At 35.3% G+C, this 18,823-nt stretch overlaps 1 protein-coding gene across 1 annotated transcript in view; it reads right to left on the bottom strand.

The window, feature by feature from the left end:
• luzp2 (leucine zipper protein 2) overlaps positions 1 to 18,823 on the bottom strand; it is a 110,884-nt gene that overhangs the window by 8,215 nt on the left and 83,846 nt on the right. The window contains exons 4-9 of the mRNA XM_058752278.1: positions 18,416 to 18,497; positions 14,975 to 15,037; positions 12,064 to 12,126; positions 10,762 to 10,824; positions 6,670 to 6,744; positions 6,256 to 6,423 (exon numbers count right to left, since the gene is read on the bottom strand). Coding sequence (XP_058608261.1) covers positions 6,256 to 6,423; positions 6,670 to 6,744; positions 10,762 to 10,824; positions 12,064 to 12,126; positions 14,975 to 15,037; positions 18,416 to 18,497 — 514 coding nt within the window. The remainder of the gene's footprint in view (positions 1 to 6,255; positions 6,424 to 6,669; positions 6,745 to 10,761; positions 10,825 to 12,063; positions 12,127 to 14,974; positions 15,038 to 18,415; positions 18,498 to 18,823) is intronic.

The raw sequence follows: 18,823 nt of genomic DNA, 5'->3' as shown, positions 1-18,823 counted from the left end.
TCCTGGAAAAAAGTGCATCTTGATTACCACAAAGATATTCTCAACTTTGATAGTAAATAGTCTTTTTTTTCCCTTGAGCAAGAAATTAGCATATCAGAATAATTTCAGATCATATGACACTGAAGACCAGAGTAATTATTTTTACTGGAAATTCAACTTTGCCATCATGTGAATAAATTAAAATGTAAAAGTTGTAAATGGGAATATCACAATATTGTTGCTTCTATATTCTATTTTTCAGTATTAAAATAAAAGCTGCCTGAGCGATTTCAATATTTTGAATGGTAGTTTATATCTAGATTTTATTTTATTTTACTTTTACTTTTTATTTTATTTATTTCTGGACAGAATGGCACTTTATGTGTGTTTAGTCTGTAATTTGGAAAAACTGATCACATGATTAAATAATATATATTTGCAATATTTACCATACATAAGATGAAAGCAGTAATGTATCAGACACACAGAGCCAGCAGGTAAATGTGTCTCAGATTATATGTCCTGAAATCGCGACCCTGGTTTAAAAGTGTGAATTAAAGAAAAAAAGCACAGTGGGGGACGAGGCTTCTAGCAAAGCTCTTCACAGATCCTATCACTCATTTACTGAGCAAAGACAGATGAGATAAATACTACAGTAACAAACTTCATACAGTCTCTGAAGCGTCTCTCTGGAGGAGTAATGATATAACAATAATCAGCTTAGGGACTCTCTGCTCCTCAGAGTGAATGAAATAGAATATGACACACTTATTGCTTCCCCATTGCAAATCAGCATGATATCCGTAGAGGCCTAGTTTTTGGTAAGCCACTTTTGAACATTGTCATCTGGTATTGACTTGAGTGCTCACTTATGTACTAAGATGTCCAAACCCGAAAGGAAAATGTGCATATACCTTCACGTTTATTATCTTATGCACACGTACACAGCAGATTGCAAAATTTTGTTTTGGGTTGATGAGGATCCCGGTTATGAAGGCTTCGAGGTGGTTGTTCAATTTTAGGTAGCAGTTAAAAAGCCCTTCTGCGCAATAAAGTTTGCACATTTCACTTCAGGACATATCCATGAATCTTGTATCAAGCCCACAGAAGTCTTGTTTTTACATCAGAAATGGTGTGCTATATTTCAGTTCAAACAACTCTCATGAGAAGACCAACAACGTCAAGACAAGATGCCGTCGGGTGAGTGTTGTAAAGAGTTATTAAAATGAGGGTTTCGTGTCTGAGTTATTTGTTCAAAACACCTGCTTTAATTAATCAGCTTGGCCTCCTTGGTTTAAGACGAGCTAATTAGCGGATGTTTGGTAGAGATACCTGCAGGGAAAGCAGCGGTATAAATATTTCGCTTCTCGGTTTGTTCAGATTGTCAGTTAATTAACTCTGTTTAACTGTACAGAGTGAAACGACAGAGCTAACGTGATCCATTTCCATGATTTCCAGCGTCATCGTGTTCAGTGCTCTGTTCATGTCAGCTGTTGTTGGGTTGAGATGGAAAGATCAAAACTTATAACATTTGACCTCTTGCCCATCTTGACAATTTAATGCATTTACGAACTAGTCTTGGTGATCTTTATACTGCTGTATGCTTGTAGTATGACTACAAGTACATGGTTTTAAGATAAAGTATGTAATTTCTGCACCACTACAAACACGCAACAAAAGAGATATTTTTCAAAAAGTTTTTCCAGATACCGTCCCATTCCCCAGTGTTTACACACTTGACCTTCCATTTATTATGATGGTCATATGCATAAATATAGCAACAACAACAAATCAACAGCAATGATGTCTGTCTCAAGAGGCAGTCTATGTGGCTTAGTTACAGTTTAGTTAAAGCAAACTATTTTTGTCTAATGAAGGAAGATCAGTTTTTACCGGCGTTCATTACCATAGTTACAAAAGCTGCACGACTAACGTGATTTTGTTTTTTAGGGAAACATATTGTAGTAACGCTTTACAATAAGGTTCCATTTAACATTAGTTAACATGAACTAACAATGAGAAGTACTTGTAAACCATTTATTAACCTAAGTTAATGTTAATTTCAACATTTACTATTACATTGTTACAATTGTCGCTATTATTTAATGGACCTGTGCTAACATGAATCAACAAATCGTTGTATTTCTAATGAAAAAAGCCTATATTTTAATTTTAACCCACATACTGAAATTATATTATTGCTCATCCTGATCTCATGGCGATTCGTACATATTTAACGAGGTGGCTAATTCGTACAAATTTGTATGACCTCACTCATAAGAATTTGTAAGATTTTTGCTAAATTGTACGTATTTTATGAGTTCCCCAATTTGTATGAATTCATACAAATGACCCACCCCTAACCCCGCCCCTAAACCTACTCGTCACTGGGGTCTAGACAAATCATACAAAATCTTACAAGTGAGGTTGTACGAATTTGTACAAATTAGCCATCTCGTAAAATACTTACGGATTGGTCATGAGATAGCGTTGTATTGTTTTGCAGGGTTTTTTCATGTACATGTATACTTATGATGAATAACACTTAAATGTACTTGTAAATTAAAAAAAGCTTTCAATGTAAATTAAAACAGTGATAAGTTTATATCTGTAACACATCAAATGACTAAGCTTGCCTTTTATGCTCTTTGTGGAGCTATAAAAATGATAAAGTTTATAAATTAATTTGCATCGATATTTGCATAATAATCTCTTGAGTTTAATCGAAAAAAATGAATCTCTATTTAATCTAGAGTATTTGCTAACAGGCAAATAGCACAAACACATAAATGTTACATGCAATTTAACGAGCTACAGCACATGGCATCTATCAACGGCTGTTAAATATGAAGTGACTATCATTTAAAACTGGCTGTTTGTTAAAACTTCACGCTGATGAATCTTTCAGCAGCAGGGACTAGTGTGCGCTGGCTGACAGTATAGGTTTTGTATGGCTGTTTGGAAAGGATTAAGGCTCATTACATTCCCAACAGTTGATGAATAGGGACGTAATGAAATGCTGAATGGGACACTGTACAGAGGACTAAATGTCTTCTTCACATGCACTTCATTTGAGAGGTAGAAAATGATTTGTACTTGAGAGACAACCTTGGACAGATGTTTTACAATAACATGTTTAATCATAAGGGAACTTGACTTTGGTGTCAGGGTTAACGTTTGTGTCAGGTTTCCAATGAAAGTCTTGCTGAAAGGCTCAAGACATTTCAGACCAAGATTCGGAAGAAATCAAAATAAACATAACATTGTCTAAGAACTTTCATGTCTTTATGGGTGCTCAATAACAATGTGTTTTGAATACAATGTCCAAAGTTCAGTGTCTTACTAAGTTCCTCCTAACATTTTCTTTCTTAAAAATCAGCTTATTTAGGAAAAAATAGCTGAAGGCTGAAGCCTTGTTTTATGAGGTCTTTTGATGTTCTCTAATATTGTTCTGTGGAGACTTTTTGCTTATGAACAAGAGTATTGGAGCGTAATCAAAAAGCACTGCTCTGTCCTCTGGGTAGTGCATATAAGCATTGAGATTCTTAGCAACACTGAGTGCTTCTGCATCACGTAGGGGAAGAAAATAGAGGCAGATTCTCCCACACTGCCTGCTAAATAAATCAAGCACTGTTAATGGTTTGTGTTCTCAGCAGTACTGTATGCACTGAGAGATTCCTTTCTTAACAGGTTGGATGACAGTATGCCTTTTGCGAATTATGGCATTTAACCCTTAGATTACACTGTTGCCTCAAAGTAACAACCTCCTTTTCTTCATTTTACAATAGCATGATGCAAATGAGATGGCAATAAAATTGCTGAAGGAATAGTTAACCCCCACAAAATGTCCTTGTAACGCCATGCACTATATTTAAAGTATTCTAAAGTGATTTGATAACTGTGCACAGAAATGTGCGATAAACAGAAATCTAAAGTCGGCATGAAATGAAAATTCACTGTCTGTTTTGAAAATGCATGTTATAGATAAAAGAAAGAAAAAAGAAAAATAGGTTTATTGGGCTGATACTAGTAAAATAAGAAACACTTTATTCTGACAGTCCACTTTAGACATTTTACTAACTATAAGTAATTTTCCACCTACATGTCAACTACAAGTCATTAGAATATTAGTACGTTGTCTGCTTAATATCTCCTAACACTACACTTTGATTGTCTCCCAACACGATTTTAATCTTTGCAAGTACGTCAGCTTACACTGAACAAAATTATAAACGCAACACTTTTGTTTTTGCCCCCATTTTTCATGAGTTGAACTAAAAAGATCTAAGACTTTTTCTATGTACACAAAAGGCCTATTTCTCTCAAATATTGTTGACAAATCTGTCTAAATCTGTGTTACTGAGCACTTCTCCTTTGCCGAGATACTCCATCCACCTCACAGGTGTGGCATATCAAGATGCTGATTAGACAGCATGATTATTGCACAGGTGTGCCTTAGGCTGGCCACAATAAAAGGCCACTCTAAAATTAGTAGTAAAATTACCAGTCAGTATCTGGTGTGACCACCATTTGCCTCACGCAGGGATATTGGCAGGAACTGGAACACGCTGTCGTATACGCCGATCCAGAGCATCCCAAACATGCTCAATGGGTGACATGTCTGGTGAATATGCTGGCCATGTAAGAATTGGGATGTTTTCAGCTTCCAGGAATTGTGTACAGATCCTTGCAACATGGGGCTGTGCATTATCATGCTGCAACATGAGGTGATGGTCGTGGATGAATGGCACAACAATGGGCCTCAGGATCTCGTCACGGTATCTCTGTGCATTCAAAATGCCATCAATAAAATGCACCTGTGTTCGTTGTCCATAACATATGCCTGCCCATACCATAACCCCACAGCCACCATTGGCTACTCGATCCACAACGTTGACATCAGCAAACCGCTCACCCACATGACGCCATACACGCTGTCTGCCATCTGCCCTGTACAGTGAAGACCGGGATTCATCCGTGAAGAGAACACCTCTCCAAAGTGGAGATTGTGCTGTGTGATAAAACTGCACATTTTAGAGTGGCCTTTTATTATGGCCAGCCTAAGGCACACCTGTGCAATAATTATGCTGTCTAATCAGCATCTTGATATGCCACACCTGTGAGGTGGATGGAGTATCTCGGCAAAGGAGAAGTGCTCACTAACACAGATTTAGACAGATTTGTGAAGAATATTTGAGAGAAATAGGCCTTTTGTGTACATAGAAAAAGTCTTAGATCTTTGAGTTCAGCTCATGAAAAATGGGAGCAAAAACAAGAGTGCTGCGTTTATCATTTTGTTCAGTGTAGTTGCATATTAATGAGAGTTAGTTGACATGTAGTTGGTAAATTACTTATAGTTAGTAGAATGTCTAAAATGTACCATTGAAATAAAGTGTAACCATAAAATAAATATATATATTGTGTTAAATAATGTTCTTAATCTTTCCTTCCAGTGACTACGTAGCCTAGAGTGAAACTACGGGAGTTTACGTTGAATTAAATGCCAGACAGGCCTACAGATTATAATAATAACCAGAACAAAAAAAAAAAAAATGTGGTAACACTTTAGTTTAGAAACCAATTCTCACAATTACCTAGATGCTTATTAGCATGCATATTGGCTGTTTATTGGTTCTTACAAAAGCACATATTATTGCCTTAATCTCCATTACCATATTCTAGATCCCATAACCTTGCCTAATACCCAAACTTAACAACTACCCTACTAACTATTAATAAGCAGTAATTAGGAGTTTGTTGTGGCAAAAGTCGTAGTTAATATTGAGAATTGGTCCCAAAACTAAAGTGTGTCTGCTTAATACAGCACTTTTAAATATATAAACAATCCCGAAATACACCAGGACTTTTATTTACAGCTGCTCAATCAAAAAGATGAATGAGATAAAATATGCACTCGTATAACAACAGATTACAACATAAACAACAGTAATTTATCAATAGTAGACAATACACAACTTGCTTGGAATAAATGTGTGCTATTCTTTGATTGTGAGCTTTGAAACCTGCAGATTTTTAGTGAATAACTTTCACCTCGGTCTTATAACATTAAGATTTCATATGGATTCAGAAGATTCTGAATATAGCAAGTTGTATGCATACATTTATAGTACTTTTGTGCAGTTTGAGAGAAAGACTTCATGAATAAAACAAAATAAAAAGCCTGTCTTGGTCATACCATATGATGGCCATTTAAAAATCTATTTCTGTACTTTTTCATCAAATTCAGAGAATGGCTTTTCTTCAGGGTGTTAGTACCTTTGCATGCGGCTGCTGAAAGGTGACTCTTGAATTGTTGGCCAGGGCAGAGTACCTCAACAGGTTGGTGGGTGTGGCTGGAAATCTGTGTAAACTTCCTGTCTGGCTGTGTAGGACAGACGAGAAGCAGATATGTACGGTGTCCTTCAGGGCTTTCAGCTGTGACTCCTGCAACAAATTAAGTGAGACAACACATGAGATTAATGGGCAAATGTTTATCACGCTGTCATCTAATCCTTTTGTCCTCAAAGCATTTATCTGTTAATTTGCTCCACGCGCACTGTCAAAATTGCAAAATCCCTGACCTAATAAGTTAATAGAATTCATTCGCAAAGTTTACATTTTAAAAGATAGCAGAAGAGAAAAACAGTAAAGCTGAACTGGAGTGATGAAACGGATCGGCTTCTGACTTACCTTATCCAGCGCTGCCTTCTCCAGTTCATCTTTGGCCACTTTGAGTTTATTCTCCAAGTCCATCAGTTGCTGACCCTGTACAGAAGAGGCATTGATGCTCTTATCATCTTACCAAACTGACATAATCTTTAGTTCAAATGGTGTATTTATATTTAAAGTGTTTTCCAGAAGTCTAGAGATGCTTGTATTTAGCATTTTTATTCAATAAATTTGTAACTGCAAATGACATTATCAACAGTTTAAACAAATCGTTTGGATTTACAGGACAATTTGAAAATGATCCACAAAGTATTTTAAGCTTCAAAGGGAGAGGAACATGGTCAATATAAGACATTTACTTATTCGATTACTGGCCCAGAAATAGTCCAGAATCTTAATTACGTCTTTCTTAAATGTTTAATTTTGGACCTATAATGTTTCTTTGTTTTAAAAATCTTAAAAACCTAAATTGGCTGTTTATTTCAATGTTTAAATTAGACTTGAATCCTATATGTTCAATGTGGTCACAGACATTGTGGATAACGAGCAAACTATTCAAATAATCATAATTTATTTTCTGCTAGATTTATCTTTAGATCTTCACATCAGTAGGTTTATTTATATATAATATACTTTGGGTAGTATGAACTCTACTGTGAATCCTTATATAATTGAGCGTGATGCTCTTCTTTGAGGATGAACTACATAATGACTTGCCCTCAGTATGTCATCAGTTTAGTTTCATAAATATTGTTATATGACTGTGATGCTGTTTGTGCAGTCGACAACAGACTCATCGAGATGTGAACAGGTGATAGAGATTGCCCATATGGGATCATTAGCACACATTATCTGGGAGACGAAAAGTAGAGTGCTTGGACATAAGAGAGAAATTCGGTATTCATATTTTACAGAATGAACTCAAATGTTCACAGAGTTTCTTCAGTATAAGTAGTCATCTAAAATCTAACATAAACAGGCCATGATTTTACATTTTCACAAGTTTGAATGTTCCTGAAATCATAAAAAAAGATGTGCTAAAAAGCCATTTGTTTGTGAATAGCTTTTTAGAAAGAGGTGAGACCTTTAGAAAATACTAAAGCCTTTAGTTTTGAGCAAGAAACAAAATCAATGTAAGACACATCAGTCTAAAGAAAAATAGCTCGAAGATAGTGTTTTTCTCAGTGACTCAGTGGTTAAGCATGGACATACACACAAAGTTAATACACAACAAAACACAAGTAGTTTAGAAGTGAAAATAAGGTTAATATGGCTGGCTGGATAAACCAGATAAATCTTTAATGTTTCATTTTGTATTACATTATAAATGTACAAATGAATGTTCCTTGTTATATAGCATATTTATAGCATTGTGGGCTATTTTGTAATGTGGTTTATTTTCAATCAATATAACATAATCACAGTAAATTGTGGAATATCCTATAATTGCTAGTAAGGCAGCTGCCGATTTAAAAAAAAAACTGTATTCAAAGTATAATTAAAAGAACGAACATTGCAATCATTCTGATTGTGTCTTATAACAAGCTATTATGCCATTGCCGTCACAATTTAATCTATTTAATCTTTAATCTATTTGTGATTATTTTCACAGACTTCTTTCAAGCACAACAGAGAAGAGCTACCAAAGCGATGGATCACAAAAGCTGAATCTTAAACAAGAAAGACCTATTGCCACGGGAACTGAAGAGAACTCATGCTAGATCAGGTGATAAAGGACAACTACTGTACCAAGCAAATGCTAATGCCTTGCATCAATAAGTTTCGAATAAACAGCAGTGCCACACAACATGTAACAGTCTATGAATAATTTGGCATACTGTATACATGTGCATAATTCAGACACTTCACTCCAACACAACAAGACATGATTGTGATAAATGGCAGCACTTTGAATAAGAAATAAAAAAATAAAAAAATCAATTTAATTCTGGCTAGATCTGGGAAAATTACTTTGACAAAGCAATCTTGCTCATTGTCCTTCTCTAGTTTTTTGCCGTGCTAGCCTAAGCCTCTGAATATTCTTCCTTTGCTTCCCATTACCGAACAATGCCTCTTCAAACCGACTCATACTTAAAAGGCAACTCTAGATAAAAACTCTGAAAAGAACTTCTTTAATCATGAAAAGGACGATGGATAATCTTCCTACATCGATTTCAAACAGGGGAGGCAGAAATAGATGTACAGCCCAGATAAAAACACATTAGAGGAAGGTAAGCCCAGATTGGATATTGCTTTTTTAAAAAGTTTGCCTCATAGAGCAGGCACCTCGGCAACAAAAATAATAATTCATGTTTTTTCTTAAAAATTGACACTACATATTTTACAACACGTGTTAGGCTGTCTTCCCGATTAAGAAGCCTTAGTTTTAAAGTGATGTACTTTGTGTGAAAACCCAGTGTTTATATGACTGTACCAAAGGGCAATGTGCTGGAAATATCAGCTGACATTTTCCCATCTAACACTGCAAATAAGAGAGGAAAGGTCAACCTGCATGGCAGGAAAGGTCACTGTTTTTTACATGAATCTTCACTCTCATCTCACATGAAAAGGTCAAACCATTCAATTAGAATGCACATATTACTCCTAATTTGTTTTATTTTGGCCAAAAATGCAGATTATTATGTATGATTTTTAGGACAGTGACATTCACATTGCTTTGTTTCCGCTTTCAAAAACATCTCAGAAGTCAGTGTGGTTAAAAGCGGTTAAAGACCCCATTTAGCATGAGAGGTTTGTGGCTCTTAGACCATTTGTGGAAGCTGTAAATGCTTGCGTATTTCTAAAAGTTGATAAAACTAACTTCAAATTCATTAGGCATTCTTTTTGTTCTGGGTAAACTTAACAATACCGTTTCAAAGTTTGGTGTCAGTAGTTTTTTCTAATAATAAAACATTTCTAATATGTGACCCTGGACCACAAAACCAGTATTAAGTCGCTGGGGTATATTTGAAGCAATAGCCAAAAATACACTGTATGGGTCAAAATTATAGATTTTTCTTTTATGCCAAAAATCATTAGTACATTAAGTAAAGATCATATTCCATGAAGATATTTTGTAAATTTACTACTGTAAATTTATCAAAACGTCGTTTTTGATTAGTGATATGCATTGCTAAGAATTCATTTGGACAACTTTAAAGGCGATTTTCTCAATATTTAGATTTTTTTGCATCCTCGGATTACAGATTTTCAAATAGTTGTATCTCGGCCAAATATTGTCCTATCCTAACAAACCATACATCAATGGAATGCTTATTTATTCAGATGATGTATAAAACTCAATTTCGAAAAATGTACACTTAAGACTGGTTTTGTGGTCCAGGGTCACATATTACAAACAATCTCAATTGGAAATAAATGCTGATATAACTTTCTATTCCTCTAAGGATCCAGAAAACAATGTATCATGGTTTCCACAAATATGTTTTGTTTATTGAGCACCAAATCAACATATTTTGATTTCTGAAGGATCATGTGACACTGAAGACTGGAGTAATGGCTGCTAAAAAATCAACTTTGTCATCACAGGAATAAATTGTATTTTAAAATATATTAGAATGCAGTTATTTTAAATTGTAATGATATTTCACGGTATTACACAACCCAGCATGCACAGGATGTCAAATATAACGTCAGGTTATCATTGGACATGATGTCGGACAAATGTTGCATTTTGGTTGAAAATGAAAATCGGGTTGACGTCGATGCCAATTTGATGTTGAATTAATGTTGGATTAATGTTGGACATTGAATTTTGGTCACCCAACGTCGCAACCGAAATTTAACCAAATATCAACGTCTTATGACATTGTGTGCCTGCTGGGAATATTCACAATATTAAATTCCTAACGCAATCAAACTAAAGCATCTGGTGATGTGTCCTGACTGACTGACATAGTAAACTGAATTGGAAATTTCTTGTATATGGTTAGAGTAACAAGACAACACACAATAGTAAGCCAAACAAGACCTTCTTTGAGCTTCTGAACTGTGGTTAAACTGCTCAGGTAAAATCTTTTCAAGGAGGCACTATGGCCGCTGCGCACCATGCAAGGGTATAGTAATGACACAAGCTCTTTGTTTGGTTCTTACCTTAAAAATTAAATCCTTTTTGCCATACCTCAGCTCTTTCAGTTGGGCTTGGATTTTTTTTGACTGTAAAATGAAGATAAGAGAGAATGTGTGTTAGCTTATTCAAATAGTAAAATTGGTTTTAGATTGTGTAGCAGGCTTTTTGTGGCCGCGCCGAAGTGTTCCTTTGTGAACGCTTGCTGGGCAAAGCTCCAATTCAAAGGAGAGACCTTCACTGAGCAAGAAAATATAAAACTCTTCCCTTCAGTGGACTGCAGGGACCATTCGATGATGCAAACACATTAACACATCAACACCCAGGCATACACACTTGCACAATAACACTCACTCCATGGTATGGTATTGTCTTGGCTTGCTGCCTGTGGATTGCTGCCACAGTTGTAAACATTTACAGACACACAAACGTACACACGCACACTCATACACTCCTCTTACTCTATAGCATCAATGTCTTCAGTAATCTCTTAGTAACTGAAGTATACAGCACTAATGAGACTTCATTCCTCTCTCCCTCTTAGAGAAGCATAAGCACGTTGCCAATACACTTGCATTTAGTTGTCTACCACGCCAATTTTCTAGCTTGGAATGAGTAGAATGTTGAGCTTGTAATATCAAGTTAGTTGCACTCTCTCTCTCTCTTTTTTTGTTTTTTAAAGAAATTAATAAATTTTAATCTGCAAGAATGTAATAAACTGTTTTAAAAGTGCAGCATAGATAGATATTCATCGGTTCAAATAAATTCTGTTCTTTCAAACTTCATATTCATCAAGGAAACAAAAAAAAAGATAATATTTTCAACATTTATAATAATGCTATTTGAGCACAAAATCAGCATATTAGAAATATTTCTGAAGGATCATATGACACTGAAGCCTAGAGTAATTTTACTGTATTGATCAAATAAATTCAGCCTTGGCAAGCATAAGATCACTTTATTATTTTTCAAAAGATCATTTGGGTATGATTTGCAATAAATTATCATTTCAGTCTTTCTACTTCAAATGTTTGTTTAATTCAGCGTGTTACATGCCATTTCTACATAATTATTGTAAAATTTACTAGCAATTTCTGAATTTAAAAAAATGTTTCTTCACCAAAGTGTAGGAGAAAACCTTTTGTCAATAATCATTAAACATAAGTTTTTAATTATTTGTGCATTCAAACTCAAAAATCTGAGGGTGGCATGTGAATAGGTGTGAATATGCATAATGCTTCTGCTAGGAGCAACATTATTTTGGTCTGAATAGAAATGCTGAAGTATTTTCAACCGTGTTTGAGTACACAACAGTCCGCACAACATACCTCCTCTGCATGTATGTCACAGAGCTTGTTCCCGGACAGAAGTTTGTTCTTCAGGCTTTTATTCTGCAAGACAAGAAAAAGCAATAAATAGAGATATACTGTACCGACGGCTTTGTAACATCAAGCATGAAACAAGCCCCGACGTCTTGTTTTATCTAGGTAAATACACTCAATTTAATGGTACCCCTGTCCCTGCAGACAAAAGCAATGCTTCAACTGTTTCCATTGAGCTCATTTTGACAGTTCCCTCACAAGCTTATTGAAGCTCAAGGTGACCCAGGAGTATATGCCTCATTTCTGTAATAACCTGCAGTGGATGTCTTTATGGAAATAGATGATGGTAGATTAAGAATCAATACAGAGATGATGGTGGTGCTGAGTTTAATCTAGTGCTTTTCTCCACCTCCTCTTTTTTCTTTCTCTCTGTTCGTGTCCTTTTGCTTGTATTTTTTCTCTCATTATCTCTCTCTTTCTCTGCCTCAATTTCTCACTTCCTTTGTCTCTTTGTTGCTCCCAGATGCAAATGTACACACTTTTAGTGGCAATGTCACCCAGTTTCAGACCCACCAGGATTTCGCAGGACTTTTTGCAGATAATTGCGGCCCCAAAAAATGACCGAAAAAATGCTTTTCTCTAAGGTTGCGATGCTACTTGTGGTATTTTTGGTGTTGTTTTGCAGTGAAAACTCAGTGTCAGTGACAATAGAAGTACAATTACCTGTAATAATTTTAGTGCATAATAACTGAATATGCGGTATGCATTGAAATATTAAGACAACAATGATAAACTAGCCTGTATATTCAGAATAAGTAAAAACAGAATGTGTCCACAGAGTGATCGTGTTAAATGAAACCTTTTCAGTCATTAACACAAAAGGGCAATTAGGTTCTGAGAGTTCTGGTAATCATTTTCTTGAGAGACTAAAGTTTACATAAGTATTTTTTTTTCTATGCATATCATACATCAAAAACTGTATTAGTTACTGACACCTCTCATTGAATACCATTAAAAAGTTTGGGGTGAGTAAGCTGTTTTTATTTTTATTTATTTCTGTGTGATATTTATGTGAAGATCAAGGGAACATTTTAAATTGCATTTTGAAGGGCACTGCAGGAACAGGACACTGTTTATAGGGTCATTCCAAATGAACATGAGTAACTGGAGAGGACACAAAGAGACAATGTTGGATGCTGAAGTTTTATTTGTCTCAACAGCCTTAATCGCTAACAGGAATTTTGCCGCTGTGCTGTCATTGCTTAAAATTTAAGTGGCAGTGACGTCTTTGTATAGAGTGCGAGACAGAATGAGACAACTTTCAGAGTGTTGATTAGCTAATATTGCACTTTTCCCCTTTAAATTTGTATTTTTTAGCAGAAAAATTGCCAAAATGAGAGAAAATTGCACACTACCACAAGTAAAATGGGTTCTGGCTGAATTTGCATCAATTTGAATTTGATCGCAAAATTCCAATAGTTCATTGCATCTGTCCAACCAAGTGCAGTTTTCATTGAATTGCACCAAATTATAGAATTCATTCATGTGGGGAGCAAAACCGCATTTCATTCACTTCCGCTAAGTGACATTTGACAGAAAATTTCAAAACAACTAAAAATGGCAAAGCCATTATCTCAGCAGAACACTTGCTTTTCATACCATATGTTCGTCACTTCCGTCATTAAATTAATGCTGAAAGTTCAACAAGCTCTTTTCTACTTTTACTGTAATTACAACACCTGCTGTGTAACGAGTCACCGTGGCCCACACCAACAAATTGACTGGGGAATATATAATAGCTGGTGGACCACAGAGGTGTTACATTAAAGTGACTGTGTGTGAAAGAGAAAGAATAGGAATGGAGAAAGGAAGGAAGGGACGTTCTGAGAGCAAGTGAAAGAGTGTTTGAGGTAATGAAGCAGAATAGCATTGTAATACGATTCAATGAGGTGGAATTGGCTGAGTATCAAATCCGCACACTTGAATTTCTAGCCCTCTCTGAAGAAGAACGAGTGCTCAAGTCTGTAAGAAAAATGGCAGCTGTCACTAAAAGTGACATGTGGCTGCCCTGCTACAGACTGCAATGACACAAGGATCCGCCCAAGCAGATAGGGCAGAGTGGAGAAAAGTCACTTCAAACAACAACCATGAAAAAACTCATAGCCTTAAAGGGACGGTTCAACCAAAGATGAGACATCTGTCATCATTTATTCAGCCTCATGTTGTTCCAAATTTGTATGACATATGGAATATAAAAGGTTTTTTTAGTCTATGAAAGCCAGTGGTGTCCAGTTGTTATCATATAGGGTTGGATCGACATAAGGGCGAGTAAATGATGACCGAATTTCCATTTTTTTGATGAACTGTCACTTTAAATCTTGCATTCCCTTTTCTTTCCCTATTTAGTAAAACTATAAAGCTAAATTTAGTGATAAGCAAAATTCACTCAGCCACGGTAAGTGATACAACCAGCACTTTAACAAATTAAACAGATATTATGCTGTCATCATCTACGGCTTGACTTCAGTTAAACTAAGGGACACAGTTTCCATTTAATGTTCCATTATAGGCCATTCCACTGTAGACTTTACCTTGAATAACACTGCATATTGCAGTAGATAGAACATAAATCTCTATTGAGAAAAAAAAAAAAAAATCATGCCATTTTTATATTTTCTCCATTAATTTACGACCAGCCGTTGGCAAAAAGAAACTGCAGTAGCTGGTGATTGTTCTCTTCTTTGATGAATAAAAGCATTTAACATTGTTTTATTTTATTTCGCATTTAATCTCACATATCCTGTAAATGCTACTATTACAAATTAAGAAAGTATATTTCTTTGATGTTCTGAGGAATTATTGCATGTATCCAGAATTAATACATTAATAATACTTCCTAAAAAAAAGTGTTCAGTACCTCTTGCTGAAGGTCTTTGATGATTTTGGTCTTCTTTTCCATCTCCATCTTTAAGAACTTTATCTGTGTGGAAAAGGGGGAATATTTTGCATATTAAATCCCCAGCAGCATTTTGTACATAAAAAGCATTATAAATTGTGCATGATGATCTAATTTAAGGAAGAATGACGTATGCTGTTAAATATACACCACTGCTCAAAAATTCGGGGTTGGCAAAATTTTATAATGTTTTTGAAGTCTACAAAAATGCAATAAAAACAGTAATATTTGTGTCATATTATTACAAATTAAAATAACTGTTTTCTATCTAAATAACTGTTTTTCTGTTTTAATCTATTCAAAAAAAAGTTCAAAAGAATGAAAGAATCAATTTAATGTATCCTTGATGAATAAAAGTTTGAATTGCTTAAAAAAAAAAAAAAAAACTTACTGACCCCAAACTTTTGCACAGTAATGTACAGAAATATAACTGCACCGTTATCTTTGTAATTCAGTTTATTCGATTATTCTGAGCTGTATATACCTTTTTATTCATTGTATTTATTATTTGTTTTACAGGCTTGATTTGGGGGTTTACAGATTAAAATATTAAAGAAAGAATTAAATTAAATAGCAAGGGTTGATCAGATCTTACTGTACATTTGCTGTGTATGAATGCAATGTAAATTCATGCAAACCACAATCATGTTGACCCCTGGTGAACTGAACTCAAATGAAAAGAGAACCATATAAAAATATTTCAACACGAGCTTATATGGAATACAAATGTGAAAGCGAAGGTTTCCCAAAACAATCCAGAGCGTGGTACAAACAACCAAAAAAGAATCAGAAGTGTTTACAGCCCTGAGGGTGAACCACAGCTCCAATCAAATAGAACGTTCCACTATTGCTCCTTATTCCTTATTCACCAAGCTCAGCCCTGAATGTCAAACTACCTTAACTCTCATTCTCTCTCTCCTGCCTCCAGCCATGGCAGACACTGTGAAAAAATAACAACACATCTAAATACTGAGGTCGAGCAGCTGTGTGCGGTTCCAGACAATACGGCAGCAGCGTACCTGCGGGTGTATTCATTCCGATTAGCACTTTAATTGAATTCAGTCCACAAGCTCACGTATTGATATACTGCAGTCAATGCAGAAATATTTTTTCCAATCTTGTTTTTTTGGATTACAATAGAATGATGTCTTGTTCCTCATTTCCTGGTTTCACGTGGCTTTGTCTGCAAATCATATGCAATCTGGGTATAAATTTAGGGGATGTCTTGACTAAGCATGTTTTGATTTGCCAAATAATTCAAAGGTTTTATATCAGATTCAGGTTCATGATTAATTTCATTTGAGTTTCTAAATTAATCTTAAATAAGACTTCACCCATAAATTATAATTCAGAAACACTTTAGTATAGGGACCAATTCTCACTATTAACTAGTTGCTTATTAGCATGCTATACATATTGGCTGTTTATTAATACTTATAAAGCACATATTATGCGCGACCATATTCTACATCCCTACCCAATATCTAAACCTAACAACTACCTTACTAACTATTCATAAGCATCAAACTAGGAGTTTATTGAGGCAAAGTCATAGTTAATGGTTTGTTAATGGCGAGAATTGGACATTAAAATAAAGTTTGACCGAAAATTCTGTTGTAATTTAATCAATCTCATGCCTTTGCAAACCTGTTTGACTTTATTTCTATCTCATGTTTCTGATTGTTTTCATTTTTTGGGTGATATATTAATTGAAGGAGCTATTTATAAGATATGTTAAAGAATATTTCAATGTTTTTGTCCAGGGGGATCCAAAACAGCACTGCACCAGTCATTGTATGGACCATTGTATGAAACACATTTTCAAAATATCTCATTTCATGTTTTGAAGCCTTATGTCATTGACTTTCTTCTGCAAAACATGAAAGATTTTTCATTTTAAGAAGATCTTTTCCTTTAAGAAGCTTAAATTCTCTCTAGTGCATGAGTTTTGAATATGCAGTTTTAATAAGCTGATATGGACTTTATTCTTCTTACCAAAACAGTTTGGTCTCAGGGTAATGCTAACAGCTCAACATAATAGCTAGATAATGTAAAGGTTGTCATAAAAGGACACTTACAGGCAAACAAAAGGTCATAGCTCGTTGGGCCATTTAATCAGCAGTGTAAAATGTTAGCATTGCCCGGACTAAATGGCCACATTGTTGCAGCTTGTGAATATATCTGGGGTTGTGAATCGGCTTTGCTATCTGTAATTGGTGTCAATTGGTGGTGAACTGTTTGCAGAATGGAAAGAATGGCCAGAGCTGGTGAAATGCTAATTCTCAGTGATTCATTCTCATTCCAAACACGAGCCCCTGTGCCTCTATCCCCCGCAGTACTGCGCGCAGCCACACACAGAGATGAAACAAGAAAAGTTGCATGTAGATAATTGTCTATCTCCTCCAGAGTCAGCAAGGTGCTTCCTACAGTTTTCCATAATTTCTGTAACATAACTCTTCCAGACCTAAAGGTAAATGCCTAAAATCTCTCTGGCCCCTCCATGATCCTTTTAATGAGGATCTCAGTGTTTTCCTGGTAATTAGTTTAGACAGGTGTACGTAAAGAGGGTGCAGTGGTGATACAGCAGAATGAATGAAACATTCAAAATGAAGAAGTCATGATATTTAGTCCAATTGTGCTTCAATGCAGCAATAACAAACCTAGATGACCCTCTTTCTGTACTGACCTATAGTTTCAAAGAAAAACTTATTTTCTGTCTAATTTGTCTCATTCTAGTTTTAAAGGGTAAAACTTTTTTGTTACTCTTTAATCTCTTTCCCCTCATTTTAAGGGTGTTGAAATATTAATTTGCCAGTATTTGTCTTGTCAAGAACCCGGACTTTTTAGCTTTCTCTTTAAAATAAATTTATACTTTGTACTTGTTTAAAAGTACACTTTTAAACCTTTCAATCCTATTTTCAATTAACTTTTATGTACAATTTGTGTGTTTTAAAATAGGGTAGAGAAGTATCCTTTTCTTTGAAGATTTCAAGCATTCGAAAGTGCCCCTACACTTGCTGCTTTAAGGGCAATGATGGTTCCAAGAAAAACATTTAACATTCATGGAACCTTTCCATTCCACAAAGGATGTTTTAATGGTGGAAAAATATACTTTAGATTTTTAAATAGGTCCTTTTAAGTACTATTTGCTGGATGGTTCTTTGGGGAAGCTAAAGTGGTTCTTCTATGGCATCACTGTGAAAACTCCCTGTTGAACCTTTATTTTTAAGAGTGTAACTGAAGAATCACCCATGGACAAATAAAACCAATGATTTTGTGAGTAAACAAGTGAGCTATAGACCATTATCATTAGTATTTTTAGACAGTCCCCAAAGGCTAAGTTTGTGTGGTTTGACTGGACTGTATTTATACAGTTTAACACATCAGTATAACGGGTCTCACGGTGGCCTGCTGTTTCTCTGCACGTTCAGCTGCATCATCCAGTTGTTTCTGCAGAGCTGCCTGGAGTGACTTCATCTCATCCCTGTGAATGAGAGAGAGAGAGAGAAAAATCTAATGGAAAACAGTGAATAAGAGTGATCACAACGGCCACTCCAAGGGCTAACTTTTATCTTACATGTCTGATATTCACATTCTAAAATACATATAATGCAATTTCTGAACATGAAGACACATCAACCAAAACTGATTACAAATGACTGAACAATGTCTATAAATAAAGGCCCATGAGAAATATGTAAATTAATACACCCTATCATATTATGCAGGGTTTGCCCACACACTGTACACTAGCTGTTTTGTTCTTTAGAATGAGAAATGACTGAAGACTAAAATCGAATCAGCTGCACT

The sequence above is a fragment of the Onychostoma macrolepis genome, chromosome 18 (assembly GCF_012432095.1).
Source record: "Onychostoma macrolepis isolate SWU-2019 chromosome 18, ASM1243209v1, whole genome shotgun sequence".
Classification (NCBI taxonomy): Eukaryota; Metazoa; Chordata; class Actinopteri; order Cypriniformes; family Cyprinidae; genus Onychostoma; species Onychostoma macrolepis.
The sequence above is the reverse complement of the archived record's forward strand: the minus strand, read 5'-3'. Positions and strand labels throughout refer to the sequence as shown.